Source organism: Podarcis pityusensis (assembly GCF_964106645.2).
Source record: "Podarcis pityusensis genome assembly, chromosome: 8".
Lineage (NCBI taxonomy): Eukaryota > Metazoa > Chordata > Lepidosauria > Squamata > Lacertidae > Podarcis > Podarcis pityusensis.
Genome location: NC_138033.1, coordinates 32,530,308 through 32,555,825, shown reverse-complemented (window position 1 = coordinate 32,555,825; position 25,518 = coordinate 32,530,308). Strand labels below are relative to the sequence as shown.

The window sequence follows — 25,518 nt, the reverse complement described above, 5'->3', positions numbered from 1 at the left end:
TCCAATAATAGGATACTTCACTGCCAGAAAATATTTCATACATTTCTTCCACACACTTCTGAGCTCCACTATATGCCACCCTCCCTTCTGGCAAAAATGTATTTGAACATCTGTCCCATCTGTGTTTCTTGGTTTGTTCTTCTGGAGTCCTGCCTGGGTATACTCTGTATATTACATGTACGTAAGTGTGGTATTCATGTGTCCAATGCAATATGTATATCTGTGTGGAGTTATGTTTTGACGCTTGCTACCTCCCTGTGTCTTGAAGCACTAACGAACCTATTAAGCCAGGAAGAAAGCACTGTTGCCCTTTTTAGTATTTGGGCTAAAGGTTGTATGGGATGGCAGCATTTCAGTAAATATAACCACTTCTGTCACTGAAGCATTAAAATGTTTTAGATATATATCAGTTGCCCCCTGATCTGAAGACCACCATATCATCTGCCTTCCTGCAGCACCAGCTGTACAGGGGTAGGAGGTTCCATGGAAAAGGCCATACTGATCTGCTCACATTGTTCCCTCTTGTAACTCACTGGGAGCCAGCACACTTTGATTCTGGCTGCCCACTGCAGGAGACGCATGTGAACTAGCAGGGGTCTAAAGAAGAAAGGCCAGAGTGGAGCAGAGTGACCAGAGAGGAATGGATTTTCCCAAGGAAGCTGTAGACCTGCTGTCACCAATGTGGCTCCCTCCAGATGCTTTGGACTGGAACTTCCGTCAGCCCCAGTCCCGTGTGATTGTGTTGACTGGGGTGAATGGGGCTGTAGCCCAAAACATCTGGAGGGTACCAGGTGGGTGAAAGCTGCTTTTAGACGTCTCCACTTATGTGTGGATTTACCTTTTACTTTGGTTTGAGTGCGTCACAATTGTAGGAATCCTTTGGGGAGCCATTTGAAAACCTTTTTTGCTCATGGAAGAATCTCTAGATCTTGGTTGAAAATGTCTGGTTCAAAGCAATGGGAAACTGCACGCCAAAACCAAAATGACAGAACTCTCTGCATTGAGCATGATGTGTCCCTGTTTGGTTTGTGTTCATGTGGAATTACTGTTCAGATTAACTGCCATCCTTGCTTCCAATTTTGTGTTGTCGTTTTTTAAAACTAACAATCTGGAGGTCACACCAAAAGCCTCACTCAGGAAATGAGAAAAAGTGGTGTGTGTGTTTTGGGGGGGATATTGTTCTTTCTACTTTTTTGTGCAAAACAAACAGTCGCATGCCGGATGCTAACACCCCCCAGCTTTTACACTGTGTGTGCCATACGGCTGAGCTGCTCCATAAAGGCTCTGTCTTCTTTCACTGCTCACGGCAAACCCCACAACTCTGGTAAGTAAAAAGCCTTTTATGACTCCTGTCCTTCTCCTCTTTTCTCTCTCTTTTCTTCTCTTGCTGATTTTAATATCTGGATGTGCATGTTTGGAGTCTTGTTTGTGGTGCAAGAAGGCTTTGTAGGCCTTTCCAGTGGGTCCCTGCCCCTGCCCTGCTGGGCCATGAAATGGAGCTTTGTCAGGGCCACCTCTTAGCTCTGCCAATTTGGAGCCAGAAAGACCACAGCCTCTTCTTAGGAAGTCTGGATGCCTTATCAGGCTTGTTTGCCTGCAAGCTGCAGCCATGGTCTGGATGGCAAGCAGGCCTCCATGGACATAGTGAAGTCCAGTCCCCAGCCAATATGGCATCTGTACCACTCCCCCAAATATGGGTTTATGTGCAGTGCAGGCTGGAGATGGCCAAGGTGTGACGATTCCACAAGTCTCCGTAGTGCTACATCCCCCTCCCTTTTCCCAGCTAAACTACCTTCACCAGATTTCCGATTTAGCGCAAAAGTGCAGGTTAAGAGTCCATGAAATTCCCGTTGTGTGCTCTAGGGGATAGAGTTCTGGGCATGTTGGGAGGCTCTTAGTTCAAACTGCAGCATAGCCATAAGCTCAACTGCAGTGTCCTTGGGTAAGTCCTTCAAGTCATTTCTATAAATATCTGTGGTCTCCACTACATATATTCTGTCATCCTTAGAACTGACATCCCCCCTTTTGTATCTCCTCAAAGGAGTATCGTTATGCTCCTTCCCTCCATCAGCTGTGGGGGTGGGGTTAGGCTCAGCTTTTGAAAACTTCCTGTGATGAGCCTGTGACCTAGTTTGCACACAGTGCTAAACTTGGCATTTTGTGCTGACTTTGCCAAGTAGCTTAATTTGTTTTCTTCTAACAATCCATGATTTCAATCCATGGTTTATTGCTCACTTACAAACCTTGGTTTGTTTTAACTATGGCCTGGTGTTACAGGCAAACTCGGCATCCTTCCTTTGCCATGGTTTGTTTCAGTCAGATGTTCAACAAGGCAAGAGGAGCTGGAAAGCAAACCAAACTTTTGAGGAATAAATTGTGCCTTGTTTGACCATCTGTTAACTTGTAGTTGACTGGTGGGTTGTTAAGTAAACTGTGGCTTAATCAAATCATGGCTTAGAATTGTATGCAAACCAGCTTATGTTTGGAAGAAACGCATTGAGATGTGTTGGCCTCCTTTCACCATTAGTTTACCAGCTAAAGCATCTCATCTGCAGAATACAGTAGTTGCACTGGATGAGCCGAAAGCGCCTCCTGGCTTGCCCTTCCTGTAACTGCAATTGTGATGGAGAGATGACTAATGGCAGACAAGCTGGGTCCTTCAGGCAGTTTGTCTTCCATGATCTGCCTCCGCACAGAAGACTAAGGAATCTCAGGGATGTTGTTGGGAAATCACTGCTAGGTGTAGGTGTGAGCAGTGTCTGAGGTCCTTGTTGCACCTTGATACCTGTTCAAGTTGGTTCCAGTGTTTTCACACACACACACCCCTTGCCCACAGTACTTGCTTATTCTAGGCTGGATTTTGACATGTCATGAGACAGGGCTGTGAAGCCTTCTGAAACACCATGGTGAGGGTGAAAGTTGTGCTGAAATGTGAGAGGCTGCCATTTAAGTGGTCAGGGGAAAGAGCTCAGTGGCATGGCTGCCTCTTCTTCCATGGTCTGCCACTTTTCATGCCTGTGTGTGGGTACTAAGCTTATGGGAAGCTTGAGGAGGGGGCTAAGCTTGTGCCACTTCCCCTCCTCCCTTTCCCTTTGCTTCCTGTTGGTGACCCTGTCTTGTGGCTCTTCTGTGCAACCTGTCTCTCTTTCTGCATATATAAATGCCCAAAGGGTGGCGAGTGCATGGCACTCTCTCTCTTTCCCCATCTGTCTTTGTATATTTATGTGAAACATCCTGACCACTCGGTCCATCTCGCTGCTTTGGCTGCTTTGCTCCTCTCAATGGGTGTCCGAAATGTCTCAGAGTAGCCACTTACGGCTGGCTAGATTGAGCTCCAAACAACTTCCGAAACCAAAATCTTACAAGAAAAATCCTTATCCATTGGGGAATCTGCTCTCTAGTACCTTAAAAGACTGAGACATCATTGGACTGGGGGTGCTTTATAGTTAACAAACACCTTCATAGTGGCTTCTCTGTTCTTGAACTTTTCCCCCTCTTTCTCCCCTCTCCCCTCCCTCTCTTTAGGGAATTGAGACTGTGGCAGGAGTGCTGGACCTTGGCACGATGGAAGTCTTTTCTGTTTGGGGGGCCATGCAGAAAGGTCTCCTAGACCAAGAAACAGGCCTTATACTGCTGGAAGCGCAGGTGATCACAGCTGGCCTTGTGGTTCCCAATACCAGTGAAAAGCTCCCTTTGGCAGAAGGCCTGGCACGAGGCATCATAAACGACAGGATCTACAAACTACTGGAGGAACTGCAGAGTGCCGTCCAGCTGGTAGACAACACAGATGCCAAAGGGAGGCAGCTTCTTCCACTTGTGGCTGCAATGGAAGATGGAACCATCAGTGAAAGCGTTGGGCTGAAAATCGCAGAAGTGCAGATTCTCACTGGTGGGTTTATAGACTCTTCCAGTCAAAGCAGGATCAGCTTAGAAGAGGCTCTTCAAAGAGGAAGCATTACCACCCGCCTTCATGGGAAGTTGGTTTCCCGTCTGAGGTCTTGCAAGGACTTGATTGACCCCAATTCAGCCAAGAAAATTAGCTTGAGCGACCTGATGGAGCAGTGCATCCTTCACCAGGAGACAGGATTGAGGCTGCTCCCAGTGAAACAGCTGGCAGGTGGGATGGTGAGCTTAACTTCAGGCCGAAAAGTGAGCATCTTCCGTGCAGTTCAGGAAGGGCTAATAGAGAAGCAGGTGACTGTGAGGTTGCTGGAAGCACAGCTCTTTGCTGGTGGCATTGTGGACCCCAAAAGCGGCCACCGGCTGACTGTGGATGAAGCCATAAGACATAATCTGATTGACCAAGATCTGGCTTGTGCCCTTCTGGTCCGACAGCTGCAGACAGGTGGCATTATAGATACGGTTACAGGAGACAGGCTTTCGCTGGATGAAGCAGTGAGGAAAGACTTAGTAGCATCAAGAATTGCTGTAGTGATTCTAGAATCCCTTTGGTCATTTATGGGTCTTCTGCAGCCCAAGTCAGGTGAGATTCTCCCTGTTACAGATGCCCTGGAGCAGGGCATTTTGTCTTCTGAGCTAGCCCATAAGATTCTAAGCAAACGGCAACACATTGAGGCACTTTTCATACCCCAAACCAGAGAGATCCTGACCTGGAAGAAAGCTGCTGATCGTGGGATTCTGGACAGAGATGCCATTGAGAAACTGAAATCAATCCACCTTCCTGATGTCATGCCAAACATGCCCCTTGCAGATTCTCCAAGCAGGCAGGAAAGGAGTATCCCCCCCTCAGATAGCCCAGGGGACCTTAAGAACCAAAGCAAATGTCCACTAAGAAGCTGTGAAGAAAGGACATTGTTTCATTTGATGACTCACAGCTATGTCAACATCAGCAATGGCCAAAAATTGCTGCTTGTAGATGGGGAGTTAAGTAACCTTGCTGAAATGCTTGTTACAGCTCAAGATAATGGATCTAATGCCCATCCCTTAAAAACTAGTGAAAACCAACCCCAACAATGGGATGATTTTGAGGATGGGAAGACAATAACTGTGGTTGCTAAACCCCATAATGAATTCGCTTTGAAGGAATTTGAATTTAATTTATCAGTGTCCAAAGAAGAGCTTGAAGGATATATGCCCTCAGAAATTTGTCCATCTAACAAAACACTTGAAATAGAAATTGGAAAACTTCCAGTGAAAGAAATAGAATGTGTGAATGTAAAGATGCCAGAGATGAAAGAGGATTCTGTAGGAAACCTTAAAAGTGAAATGGATGACTCCAGAAGAGAGCAAAACCTGACAATGAACCAGAGCAGGCATGAAATTGAACTGCCAGAGTCCAAATCCATCAAGGACTCCAGCTTTGAAATGGAATCCACAAATGTGGAGATCTTGTGTGAAAATGTTATGTTTGCAAAAATGCAGGCAGAAGAGATGGTTTTCAAAGAGTGGGAGACTGGTATTGAAATATATCCTGTTGAAAAAGAAACTGTTATATCCACAGTTGATTTGGAGAAACTAGAGGAATCTCAAAATTTGAAGGATAATGCTATTGAAAATGTCACTCTTGCAGCAGAAGATGCAGCAGGTGATGACTCTGTGAACTGGCTAAGTATTAGAAAAGTGAGAAATGAATCAGTTGAAAGTCTTTTTCAAGCTGAAGGGAAATCTACAGATGACCATATTATGGAAGAACAGTTGAGTACGGAAGGAAAAATGGATCATTTCCATCAAACTGATAGTTCTGCATCACCAAAACTGTCCACAGACTTGGGAGAAGACAGCACCCTTAAAATATTGCTGATGCAGCTTCAGGATGGTGGCATAATTCATGAACAGACAGGGAAGAAGATGCTCCTGGATGAGTCCATTGCCTGTGGAGTTGTACCCAGCCATACAGCCATCAAACTGATGGACAAGATGAAAATATTCAGTGGCTTCTTTGATGCTGAGACCTGTGAATCATTAACCACCGAAGAAGTAATTGGTGAAGGACTGATGGATGAGAAACTTATGCAGAAGGTGCTAGCATCTGATCAAGCCATAAGTGGTGTTATAGATCCACTTCAAAAAACCATTCTCTCCATCAAGGATGCATCCGAGGTTGGTCTGCTGGACAAAGAAACCGCTGCACGAATCCTGGAAGGGCAAGTTGTTACCGGTGGGATTGTTGACTTCAAGCGTGGCAAGAAAATGTCAGTCACATTGGCTTCTAACCATGGCCTCATACAGCAATCTACCCAAGAAGATCTTAAGAAACTAGAGAAAGCATCTAAGGGGAAAGGTGCTGACGATGCAACCAAAGAGAAGCTAATCACTTTGCAGGCTGAAATAGGAGGCATCTTAGATCCTAAAACTAAAGAACCTTTGACAATCACCCAGGTTGTGGAAAAGGGATTTCTCGCCAAGGAGAAAGCCTTCCAACTCCTGACCAAGCAGATAGCTGATGGAGGGATTATTCACCACAAGACAGGCTTGAGACTTTCTGTGGAGAATGCTGTGGAACATGGATTGATTGACCAAGGCTTCTATGAAGATCTCAGAAAGGCAGAAAGTATATGCTTGCATCAGTACATTCATCCAGAAACAAAGGAACCTATGCCCTTGCCTCAAGCCGTATCCCTGGGATTAGTCAACTCAGATTTTCAAAAAAATGTTCAAGAAATACAAGCCTCAACTGGAAGCATATTCGACCCTGTTTCTGGCCAGAAGATTATATTGGCTAAAGCTGTGAAGGAAGGACTCTTGCCCAAAGCAGTTATGGAAAAAGCCATTGCATCCTCTGAAATGAAGCATGCAATAATTGATCCAGAGAGCTGTAGGTTGGTCTCCTATCCAGAACTGGTCAGGAAAAGCAAAATTGACATTGAGTCAGGGCAGAGATACTTGGAAGTTGTTCCATTTCGAGACCTCAAAGATGAAGTGACTGGGAATGTACTCTCATATCCACAAGCAGTTAAGCTTGACAAGGTAGACCCCATGCTTGCATTGAGGTTGTTGCAGGCTCAAGCAGACACAGGTGGCATCATGGAGACTTCGACTTGCCAAAGGTTGACACTGGCATCTGCTTTGGAGCGAGAAGTGCTAGATAAAGATACAGCTAAAGCCATTGCTGTTAATCAGCTCTTGGCTGGAGGAATTATTGGTACTAAGAGTGGAGAACGAGTGACGTTAAAAGAGGCCGTTGAGAGGGGCTTAGTCAGTGAGGAGTTAGCCAGCACAGTTAAAGAAAGTGTTTCAATAAGCAACAATAGATCTGAATGTGAGAACCTGGAAGAACATGAAGAGCAGCAGCCTCAGCTGTTGCTGCAGAATGGGACCTCCATGTCTGAAGTGTTAGGCTTTTGTGAATATGTTGCTGAGAATCATGATGAGAAAGAGACTCCAGTGCCTTCAGCTATGGAGAGCAGCCTAACTGGTGATGCCACTAACAACTCTTCAAAAGGGATTCAAGAGATGGCAAAAGAAATGGTTGAATCAGTGCCAGCCTCCTTTCCTTTTCCTACTGCACTGGATAGTTTGGCTAGTCAGCTTTTAGCAGAAGGCAGGCTGGCACCTGAGCTTGCCTATATGTTAGACCCAGCTGATGCCCTGAAAGTTAAAGCCCAGAAAAAAAATATTAGGAGGAAAAGCAAGTTCAGAGGGAAAGAACTCCAGAAAGGCGAATTGGAAAAGCAAGGAGGAAACGATCAGGTGATTGAAAAGAAATTGGAAGGAATTGTGTCTCAGGAGGAGAAGTTTGGGATGAATTTGATGATGAACCAGACAATTAATGGGGACCAGGAACAAGACAAGAGATTTACTCAGGAAGAGAGTGATGCTGCAGCCATTGTCCTCCAGAAGAAAGCTCAGGGTATCGTACACTTGGAACCTCTGGAGGTGTCAGCACCCAAGAAATTCAGTTCTGTAGGTCAGACGGAGGAAGAAAATGATTTCATAAATTCTGAAGGACTTCCTACAGTTGTAGAGCCCAAGAAACAGGCCTCTGATGAGCTGCTGTGTGTGGACATCAAGACTGAACTACCAAGCCCTGGATCTCAATTAAGACCCTCGGATCTTCTCACTTCAGAAAGTATTGACTTAAAAAGCACCAAGAAGAAGAAAACAAAAAAGAATAAAAAGCAGCCTGCTGCCCCAACAGAACCACTTAGGGTGTGTGACTCTTCCCAAGAAAGGCCATCCCCTCCTACCCCAGATTCCAAGGAAACTTTGATGAGAAGGATCAAGGAGGAGTTGGCCTCTGGGGTTCTAGAATCATTCCAGGAGAATATATCTGACAGGGTGACCAGCAGCCAGACCACAATAGAACAAGTGGAGGTTGAGAGACTAGATCCACAGGCATTTGGAAAAGAGAACAAGCAAGACAGAATTAAAGCAAACATCACAGATGATCAGAAAGTGAATGTTACCCCAAAGACAGATTCACCCAGAGAGTTAACAGAGCAAGAGACTAGAACTTACCAAGATTCCTTGGTAGAGGTAGATAATCTGGAAGAAAGTGTATCTCAAGAAAAGGCCAAAGAACCAATTATCTCAAAGGTCCAAAAAGCTAATGTTACTACTAAGGTAGATGACACAGAATCCTCAGGGCCTTCTGCACTCAAGACAGAACCTGTGCAAAACAGAGAGATCTTAGAGGACAAGATAAGTCATTATCATTCTGTGCCTTTGCTCAGACAAGAGGATGCTGTCCAGGAACTAACTAGAAACTATGGAAGTGCTGTTGCCAAAGGAGTGCCTGTGGATGCAGAAGCAGAAGAGATGGGGCACATTGGTTCTATGGGAGACAAGAAAATGGAGCCAGAGGCACAGATGCTGCAAGACCAAGAGTTTACAGAAAGCAAGAGGGATATCTCTAGGCGAAAAGCACCTGTGCAAGACACTGAAACCTCAAAAATGACCAGAGAAAGCAAGGATGCTGATGAACCCACCTGTGTGGTTGAAGGCAGTGGGGAAGAGAGATGCCAAGATGCCCCCAAACTTGCCAAGGTAAGTGGACTTATTAATCTCAGAGACATTTATTCATATTGTGAAGCTAGCTGGACAGCTGAAATGAAAGTATATCTCTTGAGCAGTGGTGTAGGGTGAGTTGGGGGACACAGGGGAGTGCGCCTCTGGGACTCTCTCAGAGCAGCAACAGCATCTACTGGAACACCGGGATAATGTATGGAGCCTCTTCACTCTGGTGAGTAAATGAGGCACTAATGAGGCTTTCGGGTTTGTGACAGATAAACATAGAGGAAGTCAGGAACATGAGAAAAAATAAGCAAGAGGCTAAATGCTTCTCTCTTTTAACTTCATGCAAGCAGTTGAAATTGTGGCATTTTCCCTTTGCCGAGGTGGTTTGCATTCCTGGTGAAATGCTAACAGTTGCATTTCAGCTTCTGGAAGATTTTTTTTTGCTGAAGCTTAGTATATTTTACCCATTGAATCTATGCAGTCAGGAGGGAGCACCTCTACATTTAAGGAGAGCTGGCTCCCCAGGAAACTGTGGACATGAATGCAGTCACGCTTATCTTGATGACTTGGGCATGGATAGCTGTGGGGGCTGTCATGATGCACTTCAAATTCTACCACTACACCACTGCTCTGGAGGCCATGTAGTCAGCAGTGAAGGAGCAAGCTAAACCAGGCCCCCTTCCCTTTGGTGCAGCCCTGCCTATGTCTTCCTTTATAGTTGGCGAAGAGGTGGCTCTTTCCCCATCATAGTTTGGAGCTTGACTTGCCCCCTAAGAGTGCAAGCAAGAGGAAGTTACATGCCCAATAAATGTGATATAGTGGGTGGGGGAATAGGGTACCCTCCAGATGTTTTAGACTCCAACTTCCATCAACCCAAACCAGTATGACCAATGCTCAGTGATTATGGCAGCTGGCTGCCCCTGAAATACAGCCTGAAAGTCAGAGGTGGGGAACCTCAAGTCTTCAGGCCAATTTAGGCCCACCAGGCAGCCCAGACAGGCCTCTGCAGCTGTTTCTGGCCACACTACGACCTCTAGGCATTCAGCTGACACCACATGGTGTCAGGTGCCCTGTTGGTGTCATGAGGCGCTTGCTTGTCTCAGGGGGTCTTGAGTGGATATGGTCCTGCCAGAAAGCATTTGGTGCCAAATGTAAAGATTTCTTAACCAGATGTTGGAAGGTTGATAGTCAGGTAGACTGGTGAGTCCCTCCTGGGAGAGAGTCTCAAGAAGACGGGCCACTATCAGGGAAACCTTACAGTCTTTTCAGAAATTAGTATTTTATTTAAAAAATGAAATCTGGCCCAACAAGAAATGCAGTTTTTAGATGAAATAAGCTAGAACCATGCAAATAGAAAAGTCCAAGATTGTTGTGCTTTGTCTGAATCCCTCTCCTATTCTGTCTAAAACCTGTGTTTTAATGCCTCTGACTCCATAGGCTCCACACAGCAAACAGCTTTGCCTCAGCTACGATGAGAAATTGGTTGTGCTCCTGTCCAGAGTGCGTGACATTGAGATGCGCATCCAGCGGGTTCAAGTTGCAGATCTGAGTTCAGCAGCACTGCGGGAACTGCTTCGCCAGGCTGAGGTAAGAGGAGTGGCTTTGGTTTTCACACCTAAAGGTCACTTTCCACAGTGGGCTGGCCACTATGGCAATTCACAGGAGAGCACCTTTGTTCCTTGTCAATTTGCTCTGCCTGTAAGCTTCTCAGGGACTTCTGAAGAGTCTTGTGGCACCTCAAAAGGCTAACACATTTGTTAAGGTGTAAGCTTTTGTGGACTACAGTCCACAATCAGATGAGTTACTGTTGCTGTTCATTCTCTGTAGTTTTTAGCCTTTGGTCTGATCTACCCCTGTGATGTAGATCACACTGGGCAAATGAGGCTGAGAGAATATTGTGTGTGTGCACGCATGCTGAAAGCTGTAGAAGGGAGTTCAGGGCCATTGTAAGAATTGAACCCTGGTCTACACCCTTGAACCAGATTACAATTGTTGGTTTTGTTTTTACTCGTACTGGATTGAACTATTTGGACCAAATCTTGCTTCATGCTTGGACGATGACACATGTACAAGAGCTTCTTGGGTTCTGCTGCTTGGACAGGATTACCATGACCTGAAAAGAGTTGAGAAGCCTTAACAGCAGACAGGGGGAGTGTGAGGCTCAAGTTCGTTCCAGCCTTGGCAGGACCATTTGTCTTGCTTAGATGTCTGCTTATAGGTAACCTTTTGCCCCTTAGGCCTTGGACGCAGAGCTGAGGAACTTGTCGGCTCCAATGAATCAGGAGCTGGAGGCAGTGAAAGGAATTGTATCCAACCCTCCCTGGGAAGTCCCTGAGCAATTACTGAAGGCTTTGGAGAAAGATGCCAAGAACCTTCAGAAGTCTTTTGGCTCCGTCAGCGATGCCCTGGACTCTTGGCTACTGAACCTTCGTGCTGCGACAAAAGCAGAAAAGGTACTGCACTCCTTACAGCCTTCCTTTGGCAAGGAGGCTCCATGTTTGTTCAAAGAAGGTGCTTACCAATTCTATGGAAAAGGAATGTTCTGGGAAGCACAGGACCCACCCTTCCAGGGTCCTTCCAGGCAGGTGTTTATTGTGGGGTGACTGCTCCTCGCGCATGCAGGAGTTGTTTTTGCAGCATCTACACAACATCATTGGCATCAAAATGCCAGCCTGTATTTTCCCCCGTTTAATCTGGATCTATGCTTCCTGGGGAAAATACAGTGTTAAAAAATAATCCTGTTGCAATATCTGAACAACTTTTTTTACAGTATTAAATTCCTGTCTGGAAACAACCCATATCTTTCCTAGAAGGGGTAGAAAATGGGTCATTGTATGCAAGCAAAATGGAGCTGCAAAGGTCTCATGTCTGAATGTTCCCCCCCCCACACACACACATTGTACAAGTGGAGGTTTGTTTTATTCATTCATTTCACAAAATTTATATACTACTTGATAGTAAAAATAGACCTCAAAGTGGTCTACAAAAATGATAAACAATAAAATTATCAGTAAGAAAAATCAACCATTATTCACAGTAGACTAAAAGCAGATTAATACTCACATCAACTTTCTAACCCCTGTTTGTCCTTAACGTGCCATTAACAGCATAAGAATATAAGAACAGGCCTGCTAGATCACACCTACACCCATCTATTCCACCATCCTGTTCTTGTTCTCTTTGTGGCCAGCAGATGATTTGGGGGAAATGTCAAATAATTAAGTGATGTCCTGGGCCTCAACCGTACATTGTCCCACCTCTGAACACTGCCTGTGTGGAGTGTGTGCATCTGAGTTTCAGGGGCCACTTCATGCAACAGTTTTTGTGGGGGAAGATTCACCCATGCATAATTTCCCCCCTTAGTTTTTCTTTTCTCTGTTCTCTTGCACAATGACTCCCCATGCAGCAATAGGAATTTCTTGCATACTGAATAAGACTTCCTTTGTTGTGTGCCCCCACCTCCAAGTGGCAAGCATTGTTTAAAAAGCAGCTATTCCTACTGCTGCTATATGTGAGCCCATTCACAAGAGCTCTCCTACCACATGGATCTTGAGGGGGAGAGTCACCTTGTGGAGACACTTTTGCTTCAAGAATAGGCCAGAGTTTTGCGCCTGTCAGCTAAAATGCCAATATTTGTTAAGGTTTGGCATCTTTGGCTGACCTTGGTTTGCCCTTTTGTTCCTATTCTGGTTTTAATTATTATTTCTCTGCTGTTGTTTCATTTTGAGGCTGAAATCCTAGCGCAGCATGGGAAGCTGCAGGGCAGGCTCCAGGAGCTGCTGAGCTGGGCATCTGACACCACAGAGTTACTCAAGCATCTAGAGTCCCACACTAAAACTGATGCCAGCAGCTTGAATTCCTGCCTCCAGAGCTACAAGGTAGTTGCCATAGCAACGTCACAGGCTAAGCCTGACTGGGAGCGTGGTAACTTCCCACGGAGGGGGTGGGGAGTTCCTGGTTGTCCACATGCTAACTAGGGGACCTATACTCTTTGCTGAGAGCACCCTTGGGACCAGTCACTTTGGGCCTTCTGCCTTGGCTCACTTCATTTCAACCATGAATGCAATTATCCTATCAGCTACTCAATATTTGTAAAAAGGCATATGTTTAGAAAGTTGTCCTCAGTATTTACAAATACTGGGACCTTTCCAGCTCTGCAAATAACAGTTAGCCACATGAGAATGGTTGAGAGTGTTGCTCCCTTATGGAGCCAGATGCTTCAGGGTATTTCACAAACAGGGCTGTTATGGTGGTAGCCATTTCCTGCTAGTTGCTAGCCAGCATCCTGACCACCAAAGGTTGCCTTTATGGAAATTCTGGTGGATGAATTAGGAGGGCCAGATTGAGGCTGATAGGCCTCTTTTTCCTTCCCTCACTCATCCCCACCCCCGCACCCTCCACTTTTCTTTCATTGCCCTGAGTTGTCCTCCTTTTACTCCTGTTTTTTCCACCACCCCACACCTTTTGGCAAGATTCAAGAACTCTGCTTAGTGGAGACTCCTTGCTTGTCTAGACAAAGCTTACCCCCCCCACACACACCATGCCAGGGGGTGGTCTGCATTATGCTCAAAAAATGGATCTGTGATGGCAGTTAGCATCACCCATGCATTTTGCGCCAGTAGACATCACAACCGTTTGTGCAACACTGTGAGTGTTGTAAGTTATAACCATTTATGGCTATGAATTGTGTAGCTTTATGATCTGGCATTTGAAAAAAACAAATATTTCCTCTTCTCTGCCTGGAGCTCTTGAGAGCTTTTTGTGGGTGTGTGGCATGCCTGAGTTTGCTACTGGCTCCTCCCAAGATAATATGGCTGGGAAGCCAGACCTTAAGCTGTATGACCTGCTATTTGGGGGAAGTGGCAGGGCTGCCAGCCAATTCCTTTCTACTTAGAACAGCCTTTGCCAATCTGGTGACCTCCAAATGTTTCAGACTACAACTCCCATCAGCCCCAGCCAACTTTGGTTTGACTTAGAATGTAACATTGCCAGGCATTTGTTTTTCTGGGTGATGAGAAGCTCCCCAGGGAAGGGTGGGCGGGGTTTAGTTTCTTTGGGATGGGAAGGGAAACCAGACTACACCCTGAAGTCTTAGGGTGTAGTTGTAATGTATATTTTAAGATATAACAAACGTAAGGAGAGCATTTGAGAAGCAAACCAAGACTTCTGCATCAGGCTGCAATTCCACATTAGGTTCTCAGGGAGAAAGAGCTTGCACCCTGGGGTGTCTCTAAAGTTGTGTGGGAAAAATTGATTTCAGTTCTCATTTAAAGGCGAACCTACCAGCTATGCATGTCCTGAAACAATATGTGAACTGAAATTCACACTTCTCTGAATTTTGTGTTCCTTTCCAAGCAAAGAATTAGTACAGAAATGCATATACTAGGGGAATGCATACATAAATGCATATATTAATGAAAATAACACATTAAAATGCTTTATATAAGGGGGAAATGGCCTGCAAAAATATGTTTATTGGGCAAAATTACATAACAAAAACGTGTGTAATTGAATTGTATGCTAAAATGCTGTTTAATTTTCATTAGGACTTAAAAACCACACACAATCCGGTGCAAAAATGTGAATGGGAAAAATAAGAAACTGAGAGAAACTGAAATTGACAGACTGACCCATCCTTAGGTGCTTCACCTTCATCCACTCACAAATTCATGGTGTGTGAGAGACAGAGGGGCAGAGAATGAATTCAGACTGGCTCTGAGCTATTTCTCTGCCCTTCTCCCTAGCTCTAAGTGTGTCAATTTCAGGCTATCGGGGAAAGCTTCCTGCCCCGATGAAGGACCATTAAGCCTCTTTTGTTTTAAAGTCTCTGGTCACTTGATCATTCAAGCAGGTGAAACTTGCAAAGGTATCCTGCGGGTGACTGAAGTCTCAGAGTGGCTACATTTTCTCCCTCTTCCCCTCTCTTGACATGGCCAGGAGCTGAAAAGGCCCCTTGCAGATACCAAAGCTCAGCTTGATGCAACAGCCCTTGACATTCAGTTCTTCATTTCTGAGCACGCTCAAGACTTGTCCCCAGAACAAAGCAGGCAGCTGTTGAGGCTGCTGAATGAGCTGCAGACATCCTTCCGGGAACTTTCAGAGAGGCTGGCCATGCGGGCAGAGGTCCTTCAGGTCTGTCTTCAGCAAGCGGAGCAGACAGATCAGGTGACAGTGGTGGAGTGGCAACCTCTTTGCTGTGTCGTATTTAACAAGGAGCAGGATGTGTGTCTTTTCCTCTTTAACCAAGCTGCCCTTCCTACAGTTTCTGTACGCATCCTTTTGCAATTAAGTTGTGGCATCATAGAGCGCGTCAGCTGCTGCTTCAAAGCAGAGAGATGCCTCATTTCTGTGTCTCTCTCCTTCCATCCTCCCTTTCACAGAGTGAGTCAGGACTCCAAATAGGTGGCTGTTCTAAGGACAATGGGGGACACCAGTTAAGCTGGTTTATGTCATGGCGGTGGGGCTGAATCTTGCCTCTCAATAAGGAAGGCTAAAGTAATGACCTGGAAGGAGCAAGAGGGGAGAAAGTGGCGCATTAAAAGCGGCACATTTGTGACTCAAGCGTTAGCCCAGGGTCTGGGGGACTTGTTGCTAACTGTGGTTTTTAGCCGTAATAGATGTGCAGATGCACAGTATGAGTGCAACAGTCACAGTGGTCCAATTTTGCTCATGAGCAAGCAGCCTGCTAGTTTATGCTTCAGAGCTGTGTCTACTGCGCTCCTCACTTTGTTGAGTCAGGAGCAACAAACCATGAGCCCTGCTTTAATGTGTTGTGCAAAATGCTGCTCGTGGCTTATTTATCTCCAAACAAGTCACACTTAGTAAGCCAAGAGACTGAGCACCAAGCTTTGTTTGTAGAGGAACAAACCAGGAGTGCTGGTTTGTATGTTATGGTTTGTGGCAGGTAGGTGGAACCTTTGGTCTGCAAGTCTGTTTTCCTCCAGCCATGCCCACTTTTCTCTCACCTCCCTCATCTGATTTCAGGTGTGTCAAGAAAATCTGTGGGTACGAAGGGAGAACCTTTGCAAGCAGTGCTTGCTTTTGGTAACTGTTTAAATTTTGGGTGGTTCCAACCTGCTGGTCAAAGGGGATCACCGTTACCTATCCCTGGTTTAGGACTTAACACAATGCTTGAACATGGTGGAAATAGTGCAGAATTGCTATACACAGTTGCACACAAGGCCCACCCAGGGCAGCAGTTTAATCAAAATCCACCTCCCCCCCCCCCCCCGTTGTTCCTCTGACTTTTCTCAGACTGGAGAAAGTCTTTTGTGAAAAATGAGTACAGTCTCTGCAAACATAGTTACCCTTCCAGCCCCTGTTCTGTCTTATATTTAAAGAATGGGGTTTTGATATGCATACTGGTGTTTTAAAGGTGCCGGGTGCACTCGCCCTCTGTGTACTTTTACCAGCAGATATAAACACATTCTTGGTTACCCTCAAGCTTTCCTCACTTTAGCAGCCCAATTTTGATGCTGTTGTTAAATAATTGGGAGCAGAAATCCTTGCCAATCCATTGCAGATCATCCAAAGATCTACCCAGCAGGTCCAGCCTACCATTGCTTACCCCTGCCCTTTTTTAGAAGACTATCCTTAGGAAGCATAAATATAAATGTGGAAGTATTGTGAGCTCAGCTCAGTTCTGGTGTTTAGAACCCATGTCAGAGACACTCGCAGGCTCCAGTTGGTGGATCTTTGGGTTCTAGCAAAGCACAAAATAGATTCAGCAAGCTTGAATTCTGCCCTCCACTGATCTAGAGAATGTAGAGTGAATATTCTAAGAACAGGAAGAATATCTGCTACTAAGACCCTTCTGTGCTTCTGAGTTCAGCAATGCATCCACTTTGGCCCTTAAGAAGTGCACACAAGGATGCTCAATAAAGGTGTGCTTTTGCAGCCCCCATAACTGCATGCCCCTGCCTCTCTTTTTCCTTCAGACACTGCTAATACAAGTAAGGTTTTGTTTAACAATTGTCCCCTTGTAATGTGTGCCTATTCTGCCTCTCTTCTTTTTGTGTATGTGTGTTTGTGTGTATTAACTGTTTTGCTTTGCCTTTTCAGATTCAGTGTGCTCCCATCCCTAATGCGAGAAGATCTTGTTATGCTGCTGAAGAGTGCTTTTTTAGCAGTGCTCTTTCCCCCTCTCCTCCTCCTCAAACTGCTTCTGTTATTTGGCTTAAGGAATGTCTGAAAATGAACAAAAAAAGCCCTGTTTTTCATTTGGCAGAAGTTTGTATGTTTTGATCGTAAGGCACCAAGGGAAAGACAAATTGCACACTGGTTGAAAGAAGGATGGCCCAGGGTCACACATCATGCTCAATGACGCCCTATTTGCAAGACTCCCAAGAGGATAATCTGGGACTTGGTTTGGTGCAGTGTCCAAAATTCACTCACACTCACTCTGTCTCTCTTTATCTCTCCCACTGTTCCCAGAAATAACATTTTTTGGGTTTATAGCAGTTGTGCAAGGTCATTCAGCACAGCTTGTTATTCCCCAGGTATCTTTTGTTCTTGAGACTGGGATGCAAAAACAGGGCTTCAAGCAAACGTTGGGTTAATTGCTTTCTAGCCCTGACAGCATAAGCCAGAATAACTGCCTCCATGGAAATGATTTATGTTTGGGTTCAGTGAATGTGTTTCCCCCACCACTCAGTGGGAGAAAGAGGCATGAAAAGTGTTACATTGGAATGGAAAAATAAAATAAAATAAAGGATTTTGCAGGAAAGGTCTTCAAGGAGAAAACCAGATTCTTCCTTCCTCCAATTTTCCTGCAAGAGCCACACAGATTTTGCCATCCATTTTCCCTCTGATAAGTCATCTTTCAAGGAAAAAGCCATCAGGTCAACATCAGTCCTTGATAAGTGGGCTGCTCAATGGGAATAAGAGAGGGAATTAAAGGCAGAAGAAAGAACCTAGATGGCAAATGACTCCATTTTAAACCATATACGCTTTGATGTGCCAGACAATGGACCTAAATGACCGTCTAGAGCAAAAGTAAAGGGTGAAGCGAGACAGTGTATGTGAGAGAGAGACGATGCCTCTTGCGAGCCATTGACTGCATCTGCTTAAGTGCTTTCTGTTTTGCAACTTGTTTGGCTTGCATTTGTGGTTTTAACAGTTGAATTGACAGGCATTAACAGGTGCTTTGTTTTTGTTAAACAATCCAAAATCTAAACAGACACTTCAAGAACAGCAGGCAATACGCAGCCAGAAACTGGAGGAGTTGTGCACCTGGATGAACCAGGCTGAGCACAGACTGGTGGATCCACAGGGAGCAGCGAGGGAAGGGGACCTCTCTGTACTGCAACAGAGCCAGAGCGACGTTAAGGTGAGAACACAATTACAGGAGGCTGGACCACTGCACTGTGTTTCCCTTGATGGAGCTGGTAGGCTAGGTGGCAAAACACATCTTGTGACCAGGCTGGGTTGCTGGGTGTTTCTTCTTTCCACACTCCAGCATCTGCACTCATGTTTTGTTCTGTCTTTGTTACAATGCAAGGCGTGTGGCTTGTTTATTTGCTTTGTTTCATTTGTAACACACCCCTCAAGCTGGTAATCCCAGGGCAGAGTAGGTGCACCATATATAAAAGCAAACTAATAATTCAACAGTTCTAATAAAATCAACAGGACAGCATGAAATCTAATCAGCATAATCTCTGCTTAGAAATCAGTGGCCTCTTGCCTCAAGAACTCAGCATCATTACATGTCTGTGAATACCAGCTAACAGTTATGCCAAAGATGGTCACTCTCTTTGCTGCTCTTTTGATTTCTGCCACTAGGACTTGCAGAGAAGCCTGCACAGCCGAGCAGCCTCTTTTGCCGGTGTCTTGAAAGCGACAGAGGAGTTCCTGGAGGAGAACCGGACCAAGCTGGACCCCAAGGAACTGGCATCCCTGCAGGAAAGGCTCTGCCAGGCCAAGGAGCAGTACCAGTCCCTGCAAGAGAGGACGGAGGCTGCGCAGAAGGAGCTTGAGAGTGCTGTGAGCACTGTGGTGCAACAGCAAACAGAAAAGGTACAGCACCACACAACCTGGAACTGGTGTGGAAGATCCCTCCTTCGCATTAGGAGGGAGTTGGGTAAACTTATAAGAGGCTGTGTGTTGTCCAGTGCTCTGAGAATTGTAGTGGGATGTTTCTGAGGCATGCAAAAAAATTTGCATGACATTATTGACATCAAAATTCTAGCCCATATTTGCCCATTCTGTGCTTTGTAATCTATCAGCTTCCTATGCACTCTGCTCTGTTTCCAGATTAGAGCTGTCAAAGACTTTGAAGAAAATAAGAGTAAGATTGAATCTCTTCTGCACTGGGTGGCATCACTAGAGCAGCCCAAGGAGCTCACAGAAGCTGAACACCACCGAGTGGGTCTAGTGACTGGAAGAGTCCAAGATAACCCTGATGGTGGATTCAAGGAGGCGGACAGAGTTGAAGAAGATCTCACTTTGCACTATGAGAGCTTGAAGGTTGGTGGGGTCTGCTGGATGAAGGGTTGAGTTAAAGATCTAGGTGTGAAATCCAGCTAAGCTAAGAACACATTTGCTCAAAGTCAGGAGTGGGGAACCTTTTTCATCCCCAAGGACCGCATTCCTTTGTGGGGAGCTCTGTTTTCTGGCAGAAATTGGTAAAATCAGGATAGTCAGAAAGAACAGCTGAGGGAGGGAGGCCTGCCCCTGCTGTCCCCCAACATTTGCCACCTGTGGCAGTTGCCTCATGCTGCCTAACAGTAGGGCTAGCCCTATGGGCTCGATATTGCAGAACTGTATGAAGGCTTTGAATTTTTGAAGGTGGCTGCAGTTTCCCTCCCTAGCCTTGTAAAGGGCCCAGGTTCTAATTTCACGGAGTCAGTGTGGACTTGGATGTACTACAGCCTGGTTGTTTGCTGCTGTTGTTCCAGGTCCGCCACCAAGAGCTTCTCTCTCAGCAGCAAGAAGTCATTCTAGCTACGCAGTCAGCCCAGGCCTTCCTGGACAAGCAAGGCCACAATCTCGCCCCGGAGGAGAAGCAGAGGCTGCAGGGGAGGCTGGAGGAGCTGAAGGGACAGTATGCCACCACCTTGTCTCAGTCTGAGGTGCAGCTCAAGCAATCACAGGCGCTCCGGGATGAGCTGCAGAAATTCCTCCGGGACCATGTGGAGTTTGAGGCTTGGCTGGAGCAGGCCGAGCAAGAGCTGGAGAGGATGCGTGCAGGAGACGGCAGCCTCGAGTCCCTTCAGCCCCTGCTCCAGCGGCAGAGCAGCTTTGCGGAAGATGTAATCTCACACAAGGGGGATTTGCGCTTTGTGACAATGTCCGGGCAGAAAGTGCTGGATGCAGAGAAGGTGGCGGCAGAAGGTGGGACTGCTGGGGCGCCTCCAAGGCCTGAGGTTTTAGCTACTGGGGTGCTGGTGAAGAACAAGTTGGACGATGCCACCAAACGATACAGTTCTCTCCATTCCAAGGTACAAGAACAGTGATAAAAAGAAGGTCTAGATCTAGGACCTCTGGATCTAGAACAAGCAGGCCATAGGACAGTGGTTCCCAAAAGTTTGGGGCCAACCCCCCCCCCCCCCGGTTCCATAAACTCATCTCCAATGTCCCCTACCCCACCTTTTTTTAAAAACACACACACGTTATTCAGAAGAGCTGTTTGCACAACCCACTAAGGAAGATAAGAACACAATAAAATTCAGAGACAAATTTTGCATGAAAAATAAAATAGCAGTAAAATTTTAAATACAAAGCATGGAAGGTGGGAACTTTGGGAACCACTGTGATATGATTTCATTCCTGGAGCTTAATGTGGGCCTCCCGTGTTGTTGCTATTTTTATGATTTGTACATAGTCTTGGTATAGCATAGTGACAGAGTATTGGACTACGTTCTGGGAGCCCGGGGGTTCAAATCTATGTGGCTCACTGGGTGACCTTGGCCAGTTGCTGCCTCGTAGCTCAGCCTGACCCACAGTTAACACGATGATAAAATATAGGAAGGGGAGAACCATGTCTGCCACTTGAGCTCTTTGGAGAGAAGGTGGGATAGAAATATAATTATAAGCTGCTGATTGTGGGAAATTGGAAGGTGAGCTTTCTAATCCCTTATGATCTCTACAACTGACCATGGTTGCCATCTTGGCTATCCATCTGTGTGGGGTTGGGCAAAACCTGAACCTTAATATTGCACCGTAGCCTTATACTTACCACAGAATCATCTGTGACAAGTGTCTCCTTATCTTGCAGTGCACTGCACTTGGTTCCCATCTGAGTATGCTCCTGGATCGCTCTCAGCAGTTCCAGGACATAGCAGAATCTCTCCGGACGTGGCTACAAGAGAGCGAAGAGGCTATGGCAACTCTCCTGTCGGAGCCTGTTTCTTCAGATCCAGCCATTTTACAGAGGCAGCTTGCCAGTGCCAAAGTAAGTGAACAGGGCTCATGGCTCCCCTGGCTTAGTCTTGGAATTGAGGTGATGGTTGATGGTTTTACTCATTAATCACAGAAGGAAGAGCAAGTGATGCAAGTCTTCCCATTTTTTTGTCTTCCCATTTTTTTGCTGGGGATTTGCTTGAAAAGATCCTGTCCTTACTGAAAAGATCCTGGCTTACTGGAATAAGGCTGCCAGTTAGGAATCTGGGTTAGCATATGGGGTTGTACATTACATATATAGCAGCCTTCACCAAAACTGCTACCCTCTAGATGTTGTTGGATTCCAATTTTCATCAGACCCAGGCAGCATGGGCAGTGGCCAAGGATAATGGGAGTTGTAGTCCAACAACATTCAGAGGGCAATCACATGGGGAAGCCAAGTATGCTGCCTTGCTTGATCTCAGTCATAGAATATGTAGTCCCCAAAAGAGCACAGACGTGTGCAAAGTACATTTTCCTCTACACTGAATATTTCATTCATCCATTCATTCCATTTATTCATCTCATAATGAAAATATTTCCCTGGGTGACTTACAAAGTGATATCAACAAAATAAAAACTTATGATTCAGGAATAAACCAATTAAACCCACCCAGCAACAATTCAACAAAAAAAATCAGTGCAACGTGACCAACGTATGTCAATAACCAATGTCCAGTTCACTGCCCGTAAAGCACTGCCTACCCCCCAAAAGCTTGGCCCAGTTAGTTGCCATCCAAGTTGGCAAGATCAATGATGGTTAAAAATACAGAGTGTCCATGATGATTAAGTATATTATGAACATAGGAAGCTGTGTTCTATTGAGTCAGACCACTGGTTGGTCTCTGGCAGCAGCTCTCCAAGATTTCAGGTAGGGGTCTCTCCCAGCCCTACCTGAAGATGCCCAAGATTGACCTGAGGACCTTCCATGTGCAAAACAGATGCCCTGCCATTGACAAATGGCCCTTCCTTAACCACAGCCAGGATTTATTGAGATATTATATAAAAGAGCTGCAGGTTATTCTTCATGTCTGTCCCTGCTCTAATTCCTGCTCTCCTCTCACTGCCATGTCGATTGCAACAGCACCTGCAGGAAGACCTTGCAGAGCACCAAGTGCCTGTAGAGAGGCTTGAGAAGGCAGCTCGGTCCCTCTTGGAAATACACGAAGCGCCCTTACCTGATCACAGAGGCATTCAGGAAACCACAGGTAAGGATGGAAAGAGCTGCTCTCTGGCCCTTGTTGCTCTGTGGACTTCCTAGGGGGTTCTGGAAATGGGAAGATGTTGTTTGAGTTCACCACCTCCAGCACAAAAGTGCCTTGGGCTGGCCCGGCTCTGAGAAATGACATTTCTCAACCTCCTTAGTTGGCCTTTTACACGGCTGAGTGATTTGTGGCAGCTGGACCCCACACGATCTATGGGGCACTGTACTGGAAGCCCTCCACCCATTTTAATTTTCCACACCCAGTTTGTAATGGATTTGGTGCTCCCTCAGATTCCCTCGTGAGCCGTTTCCAGAACCTATCCTGTCAGATGGCGGAACGCTCAGACCTCTTGCAGAAGTCCATCGCCCAGTCCCAGAGTGTGCAGGAGGGGCTGGAGAGCCTCCTTCAGTCCGTGGCTGAGGTAGAGAGGAACCTCCAGAGGGAAGACGTGGCTGCTTTCTCCTCCACCTCCATCCAGGAGACCCTCGCCACAAACATGGTAAGCCGGGGTTTGTCTTTGCTTTCTGTCCATGGTTTTCTTCCCAAATATTTCTGTGCAGGATAGACTAAAGTATTTTTATGCACACTTTGGAATGCACCAAAACTGCACGCAAAAGCAAGAGACATGCATAGTCCAACTGGGAGTTGCGTTCCAATCCACAATGAAGTTCAGGATTGGGTCAGTCGGCTGTGAAAAGCGAGCAGAACAGAATTCCTTCCCCCCAGTCCTTATGTCTGCCTGCCTGCCCTTGTGTGTCCATTAACAGAAGCTGAAGCAGGACATTGCCAGGCAAAAGAGCAGCCTCGAAGCCACCCGGGAGATGGTGACCCGCTTCATGGAGACCGCCGACAGTGCCACAGCTGCCGCTCTGCAGAGCAAGCTGGCTGAGGTGACGGAGCGCTTTGGCAGCCTTTGCCGGCAGCAGCAGCAGAAGGAGGACGCCTTGAAGGATCTCCTCCCCAAGGTGGAGCAGTACGAGCACCTCTCTGAGAAACTGCATCAGTTCATGGAGAGCAGGATGCGGCTGTTGGCCTCGGGAAACCAGCCCGATCGTGACATTGCTCACTTCTCCCAACAGATCCAGGTGAGAAGCTGCAGAATGATGGTGGTGGAGAGAGACAGAGAGGATTGTATGCACAGGGGCCTAGGTTCAGTCCCTGGCACTTTGAGGTGCTAAGCTGGGAAAGGCCTTTGGGGACTTGATGGACCAAAGGTCTGGCTCAGAATAAAGCAGGTTTTACATGCATGGGAATGCAGCATGCTCAGAGTTTGAACACTGAAAACGAGGACTCGTTTGTAATCCTGATTGCTGGGGAGAATGTGTGTGAGAGAGTAAGATGAAGGAGGTAAGGAGTTTGTGAATAAGTGGGTGTCTCTTATGTGGGTGGGTGTGTAAGTGAGGGAGAGTGGGGTGGATCCACCCAGCTGCCTTTTGCATTGGCCCTGCCCGTTGCTAGCATGTGGCCCTTCAATGTTAACAAGGAGGGAATATGGCCCTCAAATTGCCCTTAACTTAAAAGTTCTATACTCCACCTTTCCTCGTTGGAAGCTCAAAATGGCTAACAGTACAATCAAACCATATATTGACAATTGACTTTCACTAATAGGAGCCTTTTAATGCACACTTTACCTGGTATATGCAATTTGAACACTTGGGTAGCTAACTGCAAAATTTAGAGAAGTGTGGATTTCAAAGGATGACTGCATTTTGGCTTGTGTGTTGTTTTGGGAAGTGCAAATTTTTTAGAATTGCCTTTCAGCATGAACTGCATAAAATTTCTTCACACACACACATGCATATCCCTTCTGCATCCCCACACCACTCCCCACACCACATGGCTTCCAGGAGCTGGTATGAGCTGTGCAGTCTTTATTGGCGGCTTTCTGTAGTGAATTTGTCCCAGAGGACCAACTTGGACCTGTGTGTTGGGCACTGCTCTTTGTTCTAATGGCGACATTCCATCCACCCCTGTTTTGTTGCCAGGAACTGAATTCTGAGATGAAGCAGCACCACGAGGACTTGGACACATTGGAGCATCTGACCACGGAGCTGAGCTCTTGTGGTTTTGCAGCAGCAAGCTCCTCCTCACACCAGGAGAAGGTGCACAGTTTGCGGAAAGACTTCATGCAGTTGCAGAAAGCAGCAAGGGAACGGTAAGGGGTGCTCTTGGCTGCTCTGTGATACAAAGGTGGTGATGAGCAGACACTCTGCAGCTCAGGGGTAGAGCATCTGCTCTGCATGCAGAAGGACCGAGGGTTGTGCCACATGCACAAGAGACAGTGCAAGTGGCCCTGCATCTTGTCCTTTGTGGAGGTGGAGGGCATGTTTGGAAGGGAGCCAAGATCCAGCTTCATAATATGGCTCCTTTTACAACTTAATTCCTTTCCTGCCAGTGTGGTTTCCAAACAATGTGGCTGGTGCTTAGTCGTGAATTTTTGCTCAATAGAAATTCACAGCAGTTGGAGAAGGAATGTCAAAACCAACATGTGTCTAAAGCTTGGTTCTCCGTTGTTGTTGTTGTTGTTGTTGTTGTTGTTGTTGTTGTTGTTAATGAGGGCTGCTTTGACTTTTTTTGCAGAGGTCATGTTTTGGAGGGAGTTGTCTGGTTTTTTGGGGGGGACACGAGTTGTCTGTTCTTTGGAGTGGAGGATGTCTGGAATGAGTGTTTTCTCGTGCCTGTGATAGCTTCTTAGATTTCCAAATGTGTCCCAGGGACTACAAAGATGGAGGGGGACCCCCCCCCCCGTCTAAACTCACAGCCTGACAAAGACCTGTCAAGGCAATGCTTTTCCTGGGAACACCAAGTTTATTTTCTTTCTCTGCTGGTGGTAGTGAGTTAAAACATACTTACCTCACACCAGAGACAGAGGCAGAGAGAAGGTTGAAGAACAAAGCTGTCATAAACTGACATTTTGATAACTTGAAGGTTTTGGGAAGGGTGTAGGCCATCTCTGCCTCAGTGTTTTCTCAGCATGACTGGGAGGTGGTGGTTGGCTTTGCAGAATTTACTTAACAGG

At 46.2% G+C, this 25,518-nt stretch overlaps 1 protein-coding gene and 1 long non-coding RNA gene across 18 annotated transcripts in view; both read left to right on the top strand.

Moving 5' to 3' along the window:
• Positions 1–25,518, top strand: part of MACF1 (microtubule actin crosslinking factor 1) — a 292,958-nt gene that overhangs the window by 167,401 nt on the left and 100,039 nt on the right. For 16 of the 17 annotated variants that reach the window (XM_081018107.1, XM_081018106.1, XM_081018115.1 and 13 more), the window contains 14 exons: positions 3,526–8,946; positions 10,354–10,503; positions 11,154–11,369; positions 12,645–12,794; positions 14,854–15,081; positions 18,095–18,244; positions 18,697–18,930; positions 19,168–19,380; positions 19,812–20,354; positions 21,131–21,307; positions 22,379–22,502; positions 22,790–22,998; positions 23,267–23,584; positions 24,485–24,654. In XM_081018107.1, the coding sequence (XP_080874233.1) occupies positions 3,526–8,946; positions 10,354–10,503; positions 11,154–11,369; positions 12,645–12,794; positions 14,854–15,081; positions 18,095–18,244; positions 18,697–18,930; positions 19,168–19,380; positions 19,812–20,354; positions 21,131–21,307; positions 22,379–22,502; positions 22,790–22,998; positions 23,267–23,584; positions 24,485–24,654 (8,303 nt within the window). The remainder of the gene's footprint in view (positions 1–3,525; positions 8,947–10,353; positions 10,504–11,153; positions 11,370–12,644; positions 12,795–14,853; positions 15,082–18,094; positions 18,245–18,696; positions 18,931–19,167; positions 19,381–19,811; positions 20,355–21,130; positions 21,308–22,378; positions 22,503–22,789; positions 22,999–23,266; positions 23,585–24,484; positions 24,655–25,518) is intronic. The other variant, XM_081018105.1, reaches the window with a different exon arrangement.
• Positions 15,091–18,085, top strand: LOC308483859. Its single transcript, XR_013989820.1, has 2 exons — positions 15,091–16,218; positions 16,503–18,085. It is a non-coding gene; the product is annotated as an uncharacterized lncRNA (long non-coding RNA).